Raw genomic sequence first — 18,244 nt, forward strand, 5'->3', positions numbered from 1 at the left:
GAAGGCCTTCCCACATTCCTTACATTCATAAGGCTTCTCTCCAGTATGAATACCCTGATGTCGAGTAAGTTGTTCTCTCAAGTGGAAGGCCTTCCCACATACATTACATTCATAAGGTTTTTCTCCAGTATGGATTGTCTGATGTTTGGTGAGAAGACCTCTGAGGCGAAATACCTTCCCACAGTCATTACATTCATAAGGTTTTTCCCCAGTATGAATTGTCTGATGCACAGTAAGGTGACCTCTCTGGCTAAAGGCCTTCCCACATTCATTACATTTATGAGGTTTCTCTCCAGTATGAATCATCTGATGTCGAGTAAGATCTGTGCTGAGGTGGAAAGCCTTCCTACATTCATTGCATTTGTGAGGTTTCTCTCCAGTATGAATCCTCTGATGTCGAGTAAGGTGTTCTCTTAGGCGGAAGGCCTTTCCACATTCCTTACAGTCATAAGGCTTCTCTCCAGTATGAATTCTCTGATGTCCTGGAAGATATCCTCTTTGGCTGAAGGTCTTCCCACATTCATTACATTCATAATGTTTTTCTCCATTGTGAATTTTCTGGTGACGAGAAAGCTGTGAATCCTGGAGGAAGGACTTCAAAAATTCATAAGATTTCTTCTCAGGGTGAATTTTTAGATGGGAAGGAAGGGATGAGTTGTAGTTGAAAGGTTTCCCATGTTCACTATATTCAGAAGGTGTCTTTCCTTTGTGAACTTGCTGAATTTCATTTAATTCTATGGTTCTGGAGGATGCCTTCCCAGACTGATTACATTTGTGAATTTTCTCTCCAATAACAATTTTCTGATGGGAACTGATAGTTGGGCTTAGGAAGATGGGTTTCCCACATTCATTAGGTTCACCAGGTTTTTCTCCAGAATAAAGTCTATGACATGTAATAAAGTCTGATTTAGATGTACAAACTATCTCCCTAGAGCAAATTTTATGAGCTTTCCTTGGTTCTGAAGATAAAAGGAAGCTCTCTCTGCCTGCACTATATTTGGGAATATCCTTTAGAGATACTCTATCTTGTACAAAAAGCTTTGGCTGCAAACTGATACTTTGGATGCATTTGTCACCTGCACAATCCATCACTTTACTAGGAGTTTTCCTCTGGGTGACATTTACTTGCTGACAATTTTTATTTTCCATGCTCTGCTGCCTTTCTAATCTGGCATCACAGTCCCAGGCTTCTCTCAAGCTGGAGACACAGAGATCAGCCTTTGTGAGGCTGTCCTGGAAGAACTGCTTCATAGAAATGTCCAGTTCTGGAGAGGACTCCTTGTTTTCAGTCCCAGTCTCCCAATCTGAAAAAAAAAGAAAGAAGGTGGAAATATCCCCACTAACCACTTGTTGTAAACTTTGTCCTTGTTCAGTGCCTCTTCCAGAAACAACTATTATTCAGCTTTAAAGGGGAGAACAAAGCAGCCTTGTTGGCATAGTCCCTTTCAGTCTACACAAGGTTTCCTATTGACCTTCAATACCATCTTGTGAGGGAGGAAGGACAGTGATCATAGCTTATAACAGAAAACTGAAGGGGCGGCCAGGTGGCTCAGCGAGTAAGAGCACCGGCCCCAGAGTCGGGATGACCTGGGATCAAATCCAGGCTCAGATACTCAGCACCACACCCAGAAATAACTGGCCGTGTAACCTTGAGCAAGTTACTTAACCCCGATTGCTTAAAAAAAAAAAAAACTGAAGCTCAGAACAATTTTCAAAATTTGCTCAAGGCTAATCAAGTAACTAATACCTGAAACACAACAGGACCTCAACTGTCATTTCTGCCCCACTGGTCTTTTTGCCATAATGGAGAAGCTGGGTGGTCACTAGTTTGGGATACTTCGGGAGGATTCTTGCAGTAAGTGGGAGGCTGACTGGACTGTCTGTTTCTCTATAAATTTCAGATTCTGATTAGAAATCTTCCTTATGTTTAGGATAATGGAAACAGGAACAGTGAGTCTGAGTAACCCATGTGTCTGTGCACTAGGGAACTCAGCATGTGACATATAAAGGCACAAAGTACCTAGGTGCATACATGTCTTGTGAGACAAAGATTAAAATTAGCTTAGCTCTGAATGGCATGTCAGGATGAAGACTGGGGTCAGTCAATATGCATTTTTAAGCCTTTATTATATGCCAGGTATTGTGTTAAACCCTGGGGAAGTAAAGGAAGGAAAAAGGGAGTTCCTGCCCTCAAGAAGCCCACAGATTAATAACAGGGCCCCGACAAACACGGTGCATACTGGACAAAGAAGCTGTTGCTAGGAGGGGGAAGACACTAGCGTTAAGAGATGCCAGGAGAATGTTTCCTGGAGGAGGTAAGAGCTTAGGTAGAGCCTGAAGGAAGCCCGGAGGTAGAGATGAAGAGGGGATGGGAGAGAGCCAGAGAAAATGCCCAAAGTCAATGGATGGAGGGTCTTGTTTGCAGGGCAGTGAGGAGACCATTGTCACTGGGTCTGAGCGAGCAGGGAAAAGCAAAAAGAAGTAAGAATACTGAGAAGGTGTGTTTGGGGAGCAGGCTGGGCAGGGCTTTACCAACCAAAAAAGAGGATTGTGGATCCGATTCTATCAGGCCTAACGAGTGTGAGATGCCACCTCTGAGGGTCTTCCCCTTCCAGAATGATCCTTTTGGGAAGGCAAACTAGACCATCTTTTGTCTCAATTCTAACCAACCTTTAGTCACCAAATAGGCACTGCCTCAGACAAACAGACCTGGGAAAGACCTTAGCTTAAAAAGGCCAGTTCAAATCCAGTCTCAGATGCTTACTAGCTGTGTGACCCTGGGCAAATCACCTGACCCTGTTTGCCTCAGTTTCCTCATCTGTGAAATGAATTGCTCTAGCCAATTCTGCCAAGAAAACCCCAAAATGGGGTCATGGAGAGTCAGACACAACTTGAAATGACTGGCTGATCACTACAAGGGCAATGACAACATAGTAGACTAATTGTTAGGTAAACCCAAGCCCACAAATTACTGAGGTGGCAGCTTTAATCAGTAGGTTCTTCTGGGAAAATGAGAACATATCACGGCAGAACAGGTCTTCAGCAACAGTTTACAACAGAGAGCACAACAACTTATAAAGGAATAAAAAACTTATAAATCTAAACTTTAAACATAAAAGTTCTCATTCTTTAAAAAAAAATAGGAAAAGAGAAAGTCCCATCTTTTACACAGAATTAGACACAGATAAGAGTTTATAAAAGAGAGGATTTGGAGTATACGGAATCTCAATTTTTAAATGGTAGCATGAACAGAAATGTCACCTGACTTAAGAAAACTTATGGACCGGGAAAAAAAATCTTTGCATCAAGTAACTCAGAAAGAAAGACGTCCAATATTCAAAATCTACAGGGAATTCATTTTAGAAGGTGTCATTCCCCACAAGATAAGTGGTCAAAGGTTAAAAACAAACTCTTCTTAAGAGAGAAAAGATGTTCCAAATCTCTACTACCAGAAATACAATGAAAACAAAACTAAGGCTTATCCCCCTCATCAAGCTGGCGAAACAGTGAAAGGTCGATGGAAAGAGCCAAAGCCAGAGGGACCAAAATCCTGCCACTGGGGCAAGGACACAGAGAACAGTTCTAGAAAACATTTCCCATTAGGAAAGCAAGACAAGCCACTGCTGAGACCTTGGATCAGGCAAACACACTGCTGGGCACAAGAGACAGACGAACCAAAGTGCTGGCAGCAGAATTATCTGCAGAAGCAAAAAGGTGCCTTCTGACAGGGGAGAATGGCAGACCAAATCCGGACACTCCAACACCAAACTGGATGAGGTCAGACGAATGCAGAAAGACTGGCAGAAACAACAGAGAGAGGTGGGCTGAGGGGATGATGCCGGTGCCGGGAAGGAGCCCAGCACTTCAGAGAAAAGACCTATTCGACTTTTCCATTATGACAAGGAAACCCTAAAAAAGACATGGGTGGTTCCAGGTGCTGTCTGTCTGTCTGTCACAACTCCTCCAGGAGATGGTGCTGCTTCTAGGGGTTTCTTGAAATGCAAATAGGGTCATCTGGGAAGAGACTGTTTATTGGGAAGTTACTGTGACTTCAAAACAAAATATCAACCAAAAACATGTAAAGGAATTCTCTTTTGGAAACACCTTTTCTTGGGGTTTTTAAGAGTTTTTTTTTTTTTTAAGAAAAATGGTAACTGTCTAAGAAATTCTAAGAAAATACACAGAGGAGAGAGAAATGGAAGAGAGGCAGGCTGAGGATGTGCTGGCACAGAAAGGAGGGCCAGAAATCCAGTTCTGAAGAAGGAGCACAGGGTCTAGGGTCAACAGCCTCGCCACAGGTTGGGATTTGGACTTGGCCTCTGGATGCCTGGGCGACTTCCAACAAATCACTACACTCTGGGTGAGGGGGCAGGAAGAGATAGCCCCTGAGGGCCCTGCCAGCTCTCCAATGAGGCTCCTAAGAGCCACGCTGACTTCTGAATGGGCCTCCATTTTCAGATAACCTGGGCTTTCTCCCCCAGACCTGGGTCCCATGACTGACGGGAAGAGACACAAGGACTCCCGCCTGGGGGTGAGTCAGTCACTCACCTGGACAGCTGCTCACTGGGACACCCCCTTCTGGCCTCCAAGGTGCCTCCCCTCGCTCCAGCTGGTGGATCACCTCTGGCTTGGACACAGTCAGTCCTATTCAAAGGGAATGGGAGTCTTAGGATAAAGAAGGAGATGTGGAAGGTTCCTAACAAGAAAGTTCCTAACAGACACCCGAGAATCACTCCCAGAAAGGATGAAAAAGAAATTCAGAGAAAATCAAGACAAAGTCCAGGAAGTCCCTGCACTTGGCCCAGGACTCAGGGAGGAGGCTGAGGACTGGGATCACTTAGGGCTGGCCAGGGTCCCTTAGGGCTGGCCAGGGTCCCTTGCAGACCCTCTCCTCCTCTGAGGTGGGTGCTGCCCAAATCAATCTCCCAATTTGTACCCCAGGATCCTCTCCTCCTGAATCCCAATGCTGGTCTCTGCCTCCATTCCTGCCCTCCCACTTCATTTGGAGGGTCCCTCCAGGACCCAGCCTTGGCAGCTCCACACCCCCGACACTGTTAAGCCTCATAAATGCTCCTCTCCACAGCCATGAACTCCAAAATGCCCCTTTTATCATCCCATCTCTCTTCAGCCCCTTATCAACCATTCACTCCATCCCTCAGCTCTTTCCCAAGTCATTCCCTCTCTTAACCCTTTGGTCTCTTGCCACCTGATCTGGGAAACCCTCGCCCTCTGCGAGACCCCAAACCTGGGGTGGGTAGGTGGCAGGATTGTTCTGACTGATCATCTGCCTCCTATTCACGGCATGAGCACCTGGCTAGGCTTTTGTCTGGCACAGATTCGTGTGAGGTCATCTCACCTGCAGGCCCCCCCCACCTTGCCCCAGCATGCTCCCTCTCTTCTCTCCCCAAACCCCTCTCAACACTCCTTTCCCCCACCCTGTCACCTCTCCTGGGGCTCCTTGGAGAGCCTCATGGCCAATCCACCCTCCACAAAGCTGATTCCCTAAGGCCCAGGTCTGAGGCCACACTCTCCTTCGGCATCCCTAGCTCTTCCTGGTCTGGGCCCTGGCTTCTGCCCTCCTTCCTCTTCCTGTACCATGCTCCTGTCTACATCCTGTACAGCCTCACCAGGCTGGCTTCCTGAAGCACGGCTCTGATCTCCCATCTACTCTGTGCAGACCCTGCGTCTTGCACACAACAGGTCTCTCATCAAGACTTGCTGAATTATTCCATGGGTAGATGAAGCCTGAATGTTCCCCAGTTGTGCCCAGGTGTTCCTCCACTTGACCCCCATCACTTCCAGCTGTCATCTGCTATCGACATGTCCTCCTTTTCACAGTCAGTCCTCTGCAATCTGACCTTAGACTGGAGCCACTGTCTCTCCTGACTGTGTGCCCAGATGGCCTTTCTTTGCCTTTGGCCAAGACGGTGCATCTCCTAATTCCCCCCAAATTCCCTTTCCTTCCAGGCATGTCTATGACCCTGCTCTCATTGACATCTGGACCTTTCCTGACAGATGCCTTTCTTCTGGACTGATCTCCACTCCTGCACCACCACAAAACACCTGGCTATTCCCCACTGGGTGTCCTGCTGGCCTCTCCAATTCAACATGTCTGGAATGGAACATGCCATCTTTCCCCCAAAACCTTCCCCTCTCCTCACAGTCTGATTGCTGCCAAGTCTTTCTGGTTCTACCTCATCTCCATTCACTCATCGCTTTTCACCTGTCCCTGCCCCCCCCTCCCCCCGCCCCAACCGGTTGCAGCTCCAGGCTGATCTCTCTCCCTCCACACAGTTCTCCAAGTGACCTCCCTAAGGCACTGCTCTGAGCACTCTTCTTCCTGGCTCAAGGAGATCTGGCATGAGATACAAACCCCCTTCGTAGTTTGGCTCCAGTGGCCCCCTCTCCATACAGGACAGTTGCCTGGCAGAATCCTCAGCTCCATCCTCATCCTACACAAGGACCAACACAATGTCCTCAAAGGTGCCAGTTCCCTCACCCAGACCCCCAGAAACTACTGGGATTGACTTAACTGTGTTCAGGTTGATTCCCCCCATCTTCTGTCCCCAACAGAATGTAAGCTCTTGGGGGTCAGGGATGATTGCTGCCAAGTCTTTGCACAGGGTCTGGCACACATCTGTAGCGCCAATGCAGTATTTACAGCACCCATGATCACAATAAAGATCATGACTATAAATATCACATGCCGTTTGATTGCCAAAATATACCAGATTCTCCAGGCAGAGGACAGAACTGAAACGTTTATTTAGGCACCAGAAAACTGAATCCCAAAACCAATAAGCAGTTCCATCATAGTACCAAAGACATTCAGAAGCCATAATAACACTGAGAGCCACAGCATCCTTTAGCCTTCCCACAAACCAATACAAGATCAGTATTTACTCACAAAGCTCTCTCTCCTTGCCTGAGCACCTCTCTCTCCCACTGTCTCCCAGCTTCCTGTGGGCTCTGCTTCCCTTCAGCAAACTCCTCCCACCACAGGCTCCATGTGTCTATATTTAGCCTATTAGGGGGCAGAGTTTATTTTCACAGCAGGGAAGCTTCCTGTGGGCTCTGCTTCATCCTTCAGCAAATTCCCTCCATCATAGGCTCCATGGGATTACATTCATCCTATTAGGAAGCAGGGTTTACTTTCAAAGCAGGGGAGGTCTTCAAACTCCCCTAGATCTTTTAAGGGGCAGGGAAGGAAGATCTTCAAATTCCCATTCTCACTCCAGCATCCAAGAGGATGAGGACTCCCTGGTCTCTGAAGGCAAACAGTTGCCTCTAAGCCCTTTACCAAGAAAGGCCCCCAGGATCCCCTGGGGCTGGGGACAGGGAGTGTAAGGGTTATGGGATTTAAAGATCTTCCATGCCCCATTGGACTTGCTGACGTAGCAGGAAGGGGCGGAGCAAGAGGAAGCGGAAGCCAAGCTGGAGTTCCTGCGGTGGCTGGTGGTAGTGGCGACGGCGGCGGCAGCAGCAGAGGCAGCGGCAGCGCGAAGCCCTTTTTGAGTCAGCCAGAATTTCTGCTAAGGACTCCTGCTGAGGACTTCCAGGGGCCGAGCTGGTGGGAGCGCGCTTCCCAGACGCTGGGTGGTTGCTATGAGTGGGGAGAGGAGGACCTTTGCCTGAGGTAGCCTGTTCTGTTTTAAAGGCTTGAAAATGTGGGTGCTTTCTACTTTATCTACCTGTGCCAATATCATAACTACTCTGATGGCTTTCACTTTCTGGATTTGGGACTCAGTCTTTTGGTATCTTAATAAATTTTCTAGTTTATTTCCCCATATGGCAAGCATGACGTATTTTATAGTGGATAATTATATCAGCATATTTGTAATCTCCATAGGCATTGTGAATATGGCATTGCTGATACAGGGAGGCAGAGCCTGGGTCACAGGGAAAGCTGTCCTCACCCAGGTAGAGCAGGTGGTGGTAGGTCTCCAGCATCACGTCTCGATACAATTCCTTCTGAGAAGGGTCCAGGGAAGCCCACTGCTCCCATGTGAAGACCACTGCCACATCTTGGAAGGTCACTGGCTCCTGAAACACCAAATGCCTTTGTCTGTGCTTTTCCAGGGACCAGCCCTCAAATAGATCTGGGAGTAAAAGGCCCAGAGATCATGTGTGAGTGTGTGTGGGGGAAGGAGGATGCAGTTCTTGGGTTGTGGCCTCACTGAGATCTGTTCAAATATCTATCAGTGCTTTGGCTGGTAATAACTTCTGAATCATATCATTAAAGAATCATCCTTGAGAGGATAAAAGCATGGGGAGGGAGGAAGCAGGCTGGATTAGAGGTCAGAGGACCGGGGTTCAAATCTACTTACTGTGACCTTGGACAAATCGCCAGGCCTGCTGGCAGTCAGTTTCCTCACCTAGAAAATAAGAGGGATTGAGGGGATGTTCATCAGTTGGGGTGTAAGTGGCTGCTACCTTTCCCAACCTAAGGGCCAGCCCTAGGTTGTATTCTCAGGAGGGACTGAAGAGACCAGAAACAAGGGAGAGAAACGATTTATCATTAATCTAAGATGGCGGGGAGCACAGGCAGCAGCCCAGGAGGAAGAAAACTGGTTCCTTATATAGAGCATGATTCAGGCATGAATTCCGCGTGCCTGGGGAAGGTGAACCAATGGAAGGGGGCCAAACTAGCCATGTCAGCTGTGGCTCATCAAGAGAGCGGTCTCATGAGAGATGTCCTTGTGAGCTGGCAACTGGACTGTGGCCCTCAGCACTTCATCATGTCCCAAGGGCACAGAGCCGACTCTGAGCCAAGAGGCCCCAAGGCAGTTCCTGAGGCGCTTGGAACTCACACCGTCTCTTCCATTGGGGATCGGCTGAATAGGTTGTGATATGTGATTGATGGAGTTCTGCTGCTCTGTAAGAAACGATGAGGATGCTCTCAGAGAAACTGGGAAGTGTTACATGAACTGTTGCAAAGTGAAGTGAGCAGAACCAGCAGGACACTGTAGCCAGTAACAGCTACATTGTGACAATGATCCGGGTAACCGAGGGTAGAAGGAAGCACATTTTTTTAAGCTTTCTTTTTCTTGCTAACATGACTTCCCATGTATAATGGCATCACACTGCTTGACTTCTCAAGGGGTGGGGGAGGGAGAGAGGACTTGAAGCTCAAAATTTTAAAAAGTAGCAGTTAAAAATAGTACTTAGCCTGGTATATGGTACACAATAGGTGCTTAATATTGACTAATTTAAAAGAGAGAGAGAAGGTTAACTGAGATAATCCTTAGGGTCCATTCTGGCCCTGGAGTCCTATGATTCTCACGTATTGCTAACCCTGCCCCACCCTACAGATATTTAATATCCCCACTGTACAGATGGGAAAACTGAGTTCAGCAGAGCCTCCCTGTCAAGCAAGCAAGCTCACACCCACTTCTCTGCACTCTCCTCATGACTCCATCTTGCCTCTTGGGCCAAAGTCCAAGACCTCCCCTTTATTCTGACACTCACCAAATCACATCTCATGGTGAGGCACACAATGTTACCATCAGCTGTCAGGCTCTATAGGTGGATTCCCTATGGGATGTGGTCCCTGATGCTCAAGCCTCAACTGTCCACATAGGTCAAACAACCCACAATCGACATGGCTGTCCTGCAGTCAGACCCAAAGCTCTCGATTCAACACTGGCCCATCTTTTTAAATAGTGACATTCTTGTGGTAAGGCAGGGGGGGCTGAAGGTGAGCATCCCCACGGTGAGATAGAAGGGTATGGGATAGGCATGAGAAAAGGTGGAGGATGTCATCAGACAAAATGTCACATGGCAAGAGGAAAGAAATGATGGGCTGGCTGGGCATTCCAATGCAACTTGAGGAAGGCTTCCAGCACACTGAGGGGACCTTGTGGGGCAAATTTATGGGAGGACCTGGGAGAAGCCAGTAGCGATGGGCTGCAATCTCTATCAGTGAAGGGCATGTCAATGATAAAATGTCATGATATTGATAAAATCCCCTGATGTCAATGATAAAACAGATCCACTGGGGCACTCAGTGTAGAAGCAACGTGACAATGACTCTCCAGCTAATTCCAAATACTTCTACTAAGTAACCAAGGTTGAGGCCTTCCCATTATTCCTAACTGCATAATTAGCACAAACAGGGTCATTAAAATGGGTTTGCTACAGCAACTCCCAAAGGGCAAATCTCCTTTTACCCCAAAATATGAACTTCAAAACACATGGTTTGGTCAGACACCAGAAAAGCCTTCAGAAATTCAGCCATTGCCCCTGGTGGTGGGCCGTCTCTACATGCTTGTGATAGCAGACATTTATCCTGAGCCTCTGTGTTCCCAAAGCTTTCACACCATCACAGTGACAACAGCTAGCACTCATGTGCAAGCTCTAAACTTCACCTGTGGTGTCAGGATTCACACTCAGCCCAGAGCACTTAACACTAAGCCATTCTACAACTAGACAGGGCAGACATTGCAAGGAGCTGTCAGGTGACTGATAGGAGCCAAGAGAGAGCTCTGATCCGTCCCCTCCTCCCAAAGCCCAAAAAGTCCCACAAGGACCCCCTGCTGGATGTGGAGGATGTCATACTCAGCAGGCCCAGTGTCCTCAGCAGCCCAAATGGGACCTTCAACTCCCTTTTCTGGAGGCTCGCCAGACCTCTCACCTACTCCAGCCAACACATCACAAGCAAACACAAGATACACATCTTCTGCCTTTATTTATTCCTGGTCTCCTCTCCTCTAGGCTTGGAATGGGGAGAACCCACCAAAAATCCAGAACCTCAGAGCTTGGAACAGGCACCAGAGACAATGGGAGGGAACTTGGTGCAGTGACAGGAGGGTTCAATAAGGAACAGGGCTTGAGTTCAAGTCTGGTATTCAAGACTTCTAACTTGTGACCTCTCTGTACCCATTTCCTCACCATTGGGAGATGGTCTAGATGGCCTGGGAAGTCCCTTCAAGGGGTTAGGTCCTAGCACTGAAATCTCTATAGCTTCTTAACAGGGGGTTGGCCCGCTCCAGTGGAAGCCCTCCTGGCCTGGGGAACTCACTACCTAACAGAGCCCACAGAACTTGTGGATGGCTCTAATTCTTAGGAGCTATGTCCGACATCAAGCCCAAACAGAACCCAAGGAACCTTCTCCATAAGACAGCCCTACAAATACTCAGCAACAGTTATCTTGGCCTCCCTTCCAGTTTTTCTGGGAAAAGGCCCACATATATCCTTTGAAGCTCCCCCCCATAACATGAGTCCCAGGCTCTTTCCCTTCCTGGTCCCTCCACTGGACGCCCACCAGCTGCTCTGCCCTTTGCTGGGCCTGGGACCTCACTGCTTTGGGGACTGATCCCCTCCATGGGTACCTTCCCCTTCTGGGCCTTCTCTCATCTACCCCCACCCAGAGCATCCAACCAAGGCAGGGAAAGGAGGCTCCTCCAAATCAGGCTGTCCATCCCCCTTCCCTCTTTCTGCCCACTTGAGGAGCCCACCATCTGTCTGGTCCCACAGGTCTTTCCCAACAGCCCTTAAGCCATGTGGGTCACCACTGAACTAGGAGTTTTTCTGCTGCTGTCTTGGGTAACCCCCAACTCTGAATACTCAGAATGAGGTGTTTGACCACATAGTTTGTCTGAAAAGGTGTGTCTTGGAAAGCAAAAAGAAGTAAACCAGGTAATATTTTCACAGTGTGAAATTTAATACAAACTTCCCAAAAGAAATTCAGTCTCACATAAATCCTTTTTCTGGTTCTTTGTATTTTGGGATGTTTGCATTTATCAATAACTAAGCTATAAAGAGTAAATTTATCTTAAATAAAAAGATCAATTGTTTTCACATTAGTTGGGGGAAAAATTATTTAAAAAAAATATTTAGAAGGATCTTTGCTTAATCTCATCACAAACACTTATAACCTCCCAAATCCCCTCCAGCTCATTCCCTCCCCCTCAATTTGAGGATTGACAGTCAGGGCCTGTCTCTGAGAGTTTTACTAAGGGACCTGCTCAGGGACTGCCCCCCAGCCCTCATCCCAGACTCTAATGCCTTCTCCCCTTCAGCTGTGGAACCCATTCTGGAGCCATCCTGAGGCTCAGTACTTCATGTGGAGCCACCAGGGAGGTGCCTGCAGGAGACTACCACCCCCAGAGAATCTCTCCTGCAAGAAGTTCTCCTAAGTAGCCAAGACAGTTCCTTTCCTGTGGCTCACCTGGCATTAATGGTCACAGAGGAACAGGATTTCCTTTGAGGCAGCACGGATCACATGCCCATAACCCAGCCATGGGCTGGAGGCCCTTCTTGCAGGAGAGTCCTTAATGCAGGGCTTATCTCTATCAAGGCAACTACATCTTTGGAATTGACAAACAACTACTTATCCATATCCTTATGAAAAGGGGGCTCCCTCAATCCAAGCGTGACGGGAGCCCTGGGGACTACTCCCTCCCTGGTCCTGGGCATCTCGGTGGGGCTGTGGCTCTGGCACTCTCAGATTCTGGCTAAGCTGGGTGGGTGCATCAGTGGGAGGACATCTCATCGTCCTCACCCTCAGCCTAAAACTGGCTGCTCAGGTGCCTCCCAGGCAATATGAGAACCAGATCCTCTCCGTTTTTCCTCCAGCTTCCAGGCAGACATATATACATGTGCACACTCCACAGAGAGACTGAGCTCCTCCTTCTTTTCTCTGGACTTACTCCCCTGCTTTCTGATTTAAGAACGGGCCCTCAAAATGAGAAACGTGCTTCTAACTTTGGGTAGGTAACTGAATCCTTTTCTCCGACACTGAGCCCTAAACAGGGGTCAAACATTGGTCCAATCGTCATAAAACACTCCCAGGTTAACGCCAAAGTTTTCCAATCTGACACATGCAAATGAGCACCTAACACAGAATTAGAAGCTGAGTTTGCCCTGGATGAGCTAATCACTTCTACAACTACCATTATAAATATTCTTAACAAATTTTTTTTTGAGTTCCCAATTCTCTCCCTCCTTTCAGCCCCTCCCCCACTCATGAAGAAAGTGAAAGAAATAATTCCTACCCAAGTTAGTACTGATTATCCTGATGATTTATTTTGGTTTGTGAGGCCTAATTCACATAGCTTTTGGATGGAGAGATCTGTAAGCACAGTATTAAGGTACCTATTAAGAGAATTTCTGTCAGGAGCTGTGCCCCCCTTTTTGTCAGCCTGGGTAATAAGCTCCTGCTTTGGCACAGACCCATCCTTGCTTTCCTTGTAAGAGTCTCTCTAGACCACTCCAGACCACCTGTACCTCGGCTATAACTTTCCAGCTAGAGTAGGATGGATGGAGACTCCTGCCCGACAGAATAATGAATCTAGAGTGTGTGTGTCCACCCCCACCCCAAGATGACCATGCCCCAAATGTCGGCAATTACAACAAGTTACACCCAGATTGTTCCAGGATATGCTCAGCCCAACCACTGGTCAAGTGACTTGCCTCATCCAATTGAATTATGTTCAAAACAAATTTCTCAAGCCACTTGTAACTTTGAATTCCCCTTTTTCTACTATAAAAATACACTCTGTAAATCATTCCTTTGTCTCTGAGTACTAAGAAGTCAGATGACCTGACTTGTTGGCCACTACTTGCCTTGCAAATAAATATGCTTAGAATTTTGAACCTCAGGCTCTATTTCGGATAAGAAAGGCAAGCAATAAGATCCCCATCATACCTGAGAAATCATGCAAAACAGATTTCCATATTAGTGTTGCCAGAAAAAAAAATTTGCTTCAACCTGCCCTCTCTGGAGGTGGAGAGCATTTTCCATCATGACTCCTTTGGAATTGTTGAGGTTCACTGTATTGATCAAAATAGTCAAGTCTTTCCCTACTGTTTGTTACAAAGTTGCTGTTACTGTGTACAAAGTTCTCCTGGTTCTGCTCACTTTACTCTGCATTACATCATACAAGTCTTCCAGGTTTTTCTGAAACCATCCTGCTTGTCATTTCTTATATAGCACAATAGTATGCCATCACAATCATATACCATAACTTATCCAGCCATTCCCCAAATGATGGACAGTCACTCCCTCAATTTCCAATTCTTTGCAACCACAAAAGAGCTGCTAGAAATAGTTTTGTTTAAATAGGTTCTTTTCTCTCTCTCTTTTGCTTTCTTTGGGATATAGACTTAGTGGTGGGGCATAGTGCCAAATTGGTTGGACCAGTTCACAACTCCACCAACAGTGCCTTAGTGCCCCAATTTTCCCTTCTCTCCTCCAGCATTTGACATTTCTAACAGGTGTAAGGTGGTTCCTCAGAGTTGCTTTAATTTGTATTTCTCTAATCATAATCATTTAGAGCATTTTTTCATATGGCTATTGATAACTATGCCTCTTCTGAAAACTGCCTGTTTGTATCTTTTTGTGTGGAGTGCCAAGAGCCTGACCCAAATTGACTACTCGGAGACCTCTCAAAGTGAAGGTAGTTTTATTAGAATCTCATGGGAAGCAGGCGGGTGGTCCAGTCTCTGGTACTGCACCGAGAGAGGAGGCCATCCCACAGAATCAGAAGCCAGGTTAAATAGACAAGGATTACCCACCCCTCCCAACATATCCCTCTATGCAAAGCATTTGATTTTAATTGGCACTTTCGGTTACTTTTCCCTTATATGGCAGGTGAGTTGATAGTGGGTGAACCAAGGATGAAGTCATTTCTAAGAGGTAATTCCTACAGGGGAGAGGGTGATTGAGAGAGGGTGAGGTAATCTTCTATGAGGTAATTCTGAGGCCTCAGGCTTCAACTACTCTAGTAAATAGTCTCTGAGAAACCACATTGCATTCCTTTCCACACACTTTGTTCATTTATCAATTGGGGAATGGCTCTTATTTTTACAAATTTGGCTCAGTTTCCTATATATTTGAGAAATTAGACCTTTATCAGAGAAATTTTCTGTAAAAAAAAGAGATTTTCCCCCAGTTTCTTGCTTTCGTTCTAATTTTTGATGCACTGGCTTTGTTAGTGCACACAGTATTTTTCTTGGGCAAATCTCAGGTTTGTTTTAATCCTTGCCCCTTTCCACCATGAAGGCACCACAGTCTGAAAGGGGGTCTTCCCACCCCTATAAGAAACAGGAACCTCCCACTTACCTGTTGGGCCCTGGCTGTCAGCACAGGGGTCATTTCTTTTTTCCAAAGGTCACTCCTCCTGAGGAAGAACAGAGAGCTGGGAAGGAAAAGCAAACCATGAGAGGCGCTAATCTTACCTCTGATGCTGAAACAACCCCACGAGCCACCGAGATTATTTTAGGAGCTAAACAGAGAACAGACTGGGCAGAGCAGAGACCTACAGCAGGAAGATTAATTAGGAGTCAATTCCAAGAGTCTAGGTGGGGTGATTAGCACCAAACTAGAGGGCTGATGCCCCTGGGGATGGAATAAGGAAACAAGAGGGAGCCTTTGCACCCCCAAAGCAGGAAGGCTGGACAACTGGATCAGAAAGAGGGGGGGCCAACCTGCCCTCAGTCACTCAGGGCATGGGGAGGGAGGGAGGGAGGAGGTGGACAGCGCATCTGGGCGGGAATGACCCAGCTTCCCACTCCTTCTCTGGCCAGACTCGAAAGGTCAGACCAGATTGAAGAGTGAGTGACTTATTTCCCCCCGCCCCCAGAACCGCACAGGAGGTCAGCTGTAAGCTCGCGAGTGGGCACCCCAGCAAGCCAGCGACAGGCACGGCAGGAAGCCTGTGGTCTCCAGGGGCTCAGAAGGCTGGAGACACGCACGGCGGGAGGAGCGGCGGCCCTCAGGAGGGGCGCCTGCCCTGAGAGGTCACCCGGGCTCTAGAGATCGGGGAGACCAGGCAGGGCCAGAAGCCTGTGCAAAGGCAAAGCCAGCGCGGGAGCCTGGCCTGGGAGAAGAGACAGCCAGAGAGCCCGCGCACCGGGACGGCGGGACAGCGGGAAAAGCGAGGCGGCCGGTGAGCCGGCCAGATCCCAGACCCCGCCCCTCCCGAAACCCAGGGAGACCACTCCCAGAGGCGCAAACCTAGGCCGGCACTCCGGGGACCTCCCTCTACGAAGCGGAGCAGAGCAGGGCGCCCACGTGATCGGGGGAGGATTCCCGGCCCTTTGCGGATTGGCTACAAAGTTCTCACTGCGGGGTGAGGGTGGGGCGCGGGACATTACCCAGCATCCCAAGCAGCCTCCCCGCCCCTCCCCGCGGCGCTCTTAGGGAAGACCCTCAGCCACTAATTACGCTCTTAATTGGGAGGGGGGGCGCAAGGGGCAGACGAGACGGGTCGGGGCAAGGTCGCGGGGTCCAGAGGCAGCTCCTACCCCGGGCTGCTGGAGCCAGGACAGCCCAGAAGCGGAGGGAGGGAGTGGGGGGAAGATCTCTGCGGTGGGGAAGCGGAAGTCACGTGAGGGCAATCGTGGCGTCAGCGCGGTTTCCATGGGCGCCCATAGGAAGGAGGCGGGGGAGAATCGGGGGGGGGGGGGGGGGGGGGGGGGGGGGGGGGGGGGGGGCGGATGCGGCTTCCATGTGCGCACTGCTTTCTGGGAAACGTAGTTTGTATGCTTGGGTGGGCTGTACGCATGCGCCCGGGTTCTGGCCTTCTTTTATGGTCCCCGATTCTCCCCCGCCTCCTTCTTTGGGGAGCCCTCGGAAACCCTTCTCCTCTCGCTCTCCCACCCCCAGCCGTGCAGCGTCGCCCTCAAAGAAGAACTCCTAGGGCCGGGCATAGGCGGGGTGTGAAGGGCTTTGAACGCCGAGCACAGATGTGTTGGCGGCTGAGTACAGCGGGGGGGGCTGTGCGCGTGACTGCCTGTAAACGGGCCAAGAAGCAGGGAAATGGGCGTCGTCAGAGTGAGCATCTTCTCTGTCCTGGGGTGGACATGATGAAGCCGGGCCCTCCCCGGGACGTGGCCTCGGGCAGCGAAGGAAGGAGAGCCTGCCCTCCTGGGGGCCGGCTGGAGGAGCCCCCCGCCCCGGCTGACCTTTGGGGTCCCCAGCCCAGCCCCCCCATCCGCTTACAGCTCTCATCTCCAGATTCGTCCTCGTCTTTTCATTAAAGAATGCTTTCCGTCCCGTCCCTCTCGGATGCGAGGATCTGGCATTTTCTCAATTTCAAAGAGAATTGACCCAGGTTGTGAATAGAAGATTGGAACCCATGACATCCCTAAGAAAAGTTTCCTTATGTGAGACTGCCCGGGGGTCCAGGGACCTCCTCCTTGGTGAGCCGCCTGGTCCGGCAGTGCCCCCACGGCCCGCCGCCCTCATCAGTTTCGTCAGGGTGATTCGTCGGTTTTGCACATTATGTTTGATGTTGATGGGTGCTTGGGGTGTCTATGTTTGTAATGTCAATCAGTTTGTAAAATCAATATCTAAAACCAGTCTGTAAAATCACATTCTCTCCCCTCCCCCAGCCTCAGAGCATTAACTCTGCCTTTTCCCCTGCCAGCACTCTGCCCAGAAACAACTCACGAACGGTTTATCTCCCCTTAGTATAGTGGCCAGCTGCACCTATGAATCCTTCAGTGCACTATCTGTAAGTTAACTCCTCAGCCAATTAGGTACATCCTGAGTCCCCACTAGCCTTGGTTCCCAACATCCATCTTGTCAAACATGTCAGTCAACCCTTGATAGCTAGCTGACTTAGTGCGCCTGAAACCACACCTCCAGGTAGCCCCCCGTTGGACTATTTCCCAGTGAATTATGGGCCACACACCTTCGAAGTTGACATTAAAAGTGCAAGTTCCTTTAAGCACTGACCACTCCTTAACTCCTCCCTAATCCCACCCTTACTCACCTAGTTAGCATAATTGACACCTGATTTACTGCCTTGGACTCCTTAAAAACTATACCTATGACTTCTTTAAGTTTGCAGGTTCCCTAAGAACTCTTGCCCGATGTAAAGCATAGCAATAAACTTTTACAATCCAGACATCAAGATTGCTTGGGCCTCGTGAATTCCTTCCAGACTGCAAACTCAGGGACTTTGGTCATTGTAACACCTCTCAGACCCCTCATCAATATGATTTCTGTGGAAACAAAATTCAGTCATCCCTTGCAATTTGTTCAAATCAAAGATTAAGAGGGGTCATTGTGACATTGGTAAACATTGATTCAGCTTTACAGGCACTATGCCGAATATTGAAGATACATATGCCAAGAATAAGAAAGGCAGTGCCTGCTCTCCAGGAGCTTACAGTCTAATGGGGGAAGCTGCAGAGTGGGGGCTGGGTGTGGAGAAGCAGTCAGTGCACCTGGTGGGAAATGGGGGTCCAATGGGGGAAGCTGCAGAGTGGGGGTGGGGTGGAGCATGGAGAAGTA

At 48.7% G+C, this 18,244-nt stretch overlaps 2 protein-coding genes across 2 annotated transcripts in view; one reads left to right on the top strand and one right to left on the bottom strand.

Annotated features, from left to right (window-relative positions):
* Positions 1 to 16,272, bottom strand: part of LOC138168285 (zinc finger protein 665-like) — an 18,016-nt gene extending 1,744 nt beyond the window's left edge. The window contains 6 exon segments of the mRNA XM_069097351.1: positions 2 to 1,304; positions 4,549 to 4,644; positions 7,917 to 8,043; positions 8,328 to 8,375; positions 15,065 to 15,140; positions 16,249 to 16,272. Coding sequence (XP_068953452.1) covers positions 2 to 1,304; positions 4,549 to 4,644; positions 7,917 to 8,043; positions 8,328 to 8,375; positions 15,065 to 15,097 — 1,607 coding nt within the window. The 5' untranslated portion in view covers positions 15,098 to 15,140; positions 16,249 to 16,272.
* LOC138168284 (zinc finger protein 420-like) overlaps positions 1 to 18,244 on the top strand; it is a 771,269-nt gene that overhangs the window by 713,446 nt on the left and 39,579 nt on the right. The window lies entirely within an intron of this gene.

This window comes from Petaurus breviceps, unplaced genomic scaffold (assembly GCF_028583685.1).
Source record: "Petaurus breviceps papuanus isolate PSGF00001 unplaced genomic scaffold, PetGlider_PUasm1.0 356, whole genome shotgun sequence".
In the NCBI taxonomy this organism is placed as follows: Eukaryota; Metazoa; Chordata; class Mammalia; order Diprotodontia; family Petauridae; genus Petaurus; species Petaurus breviceps.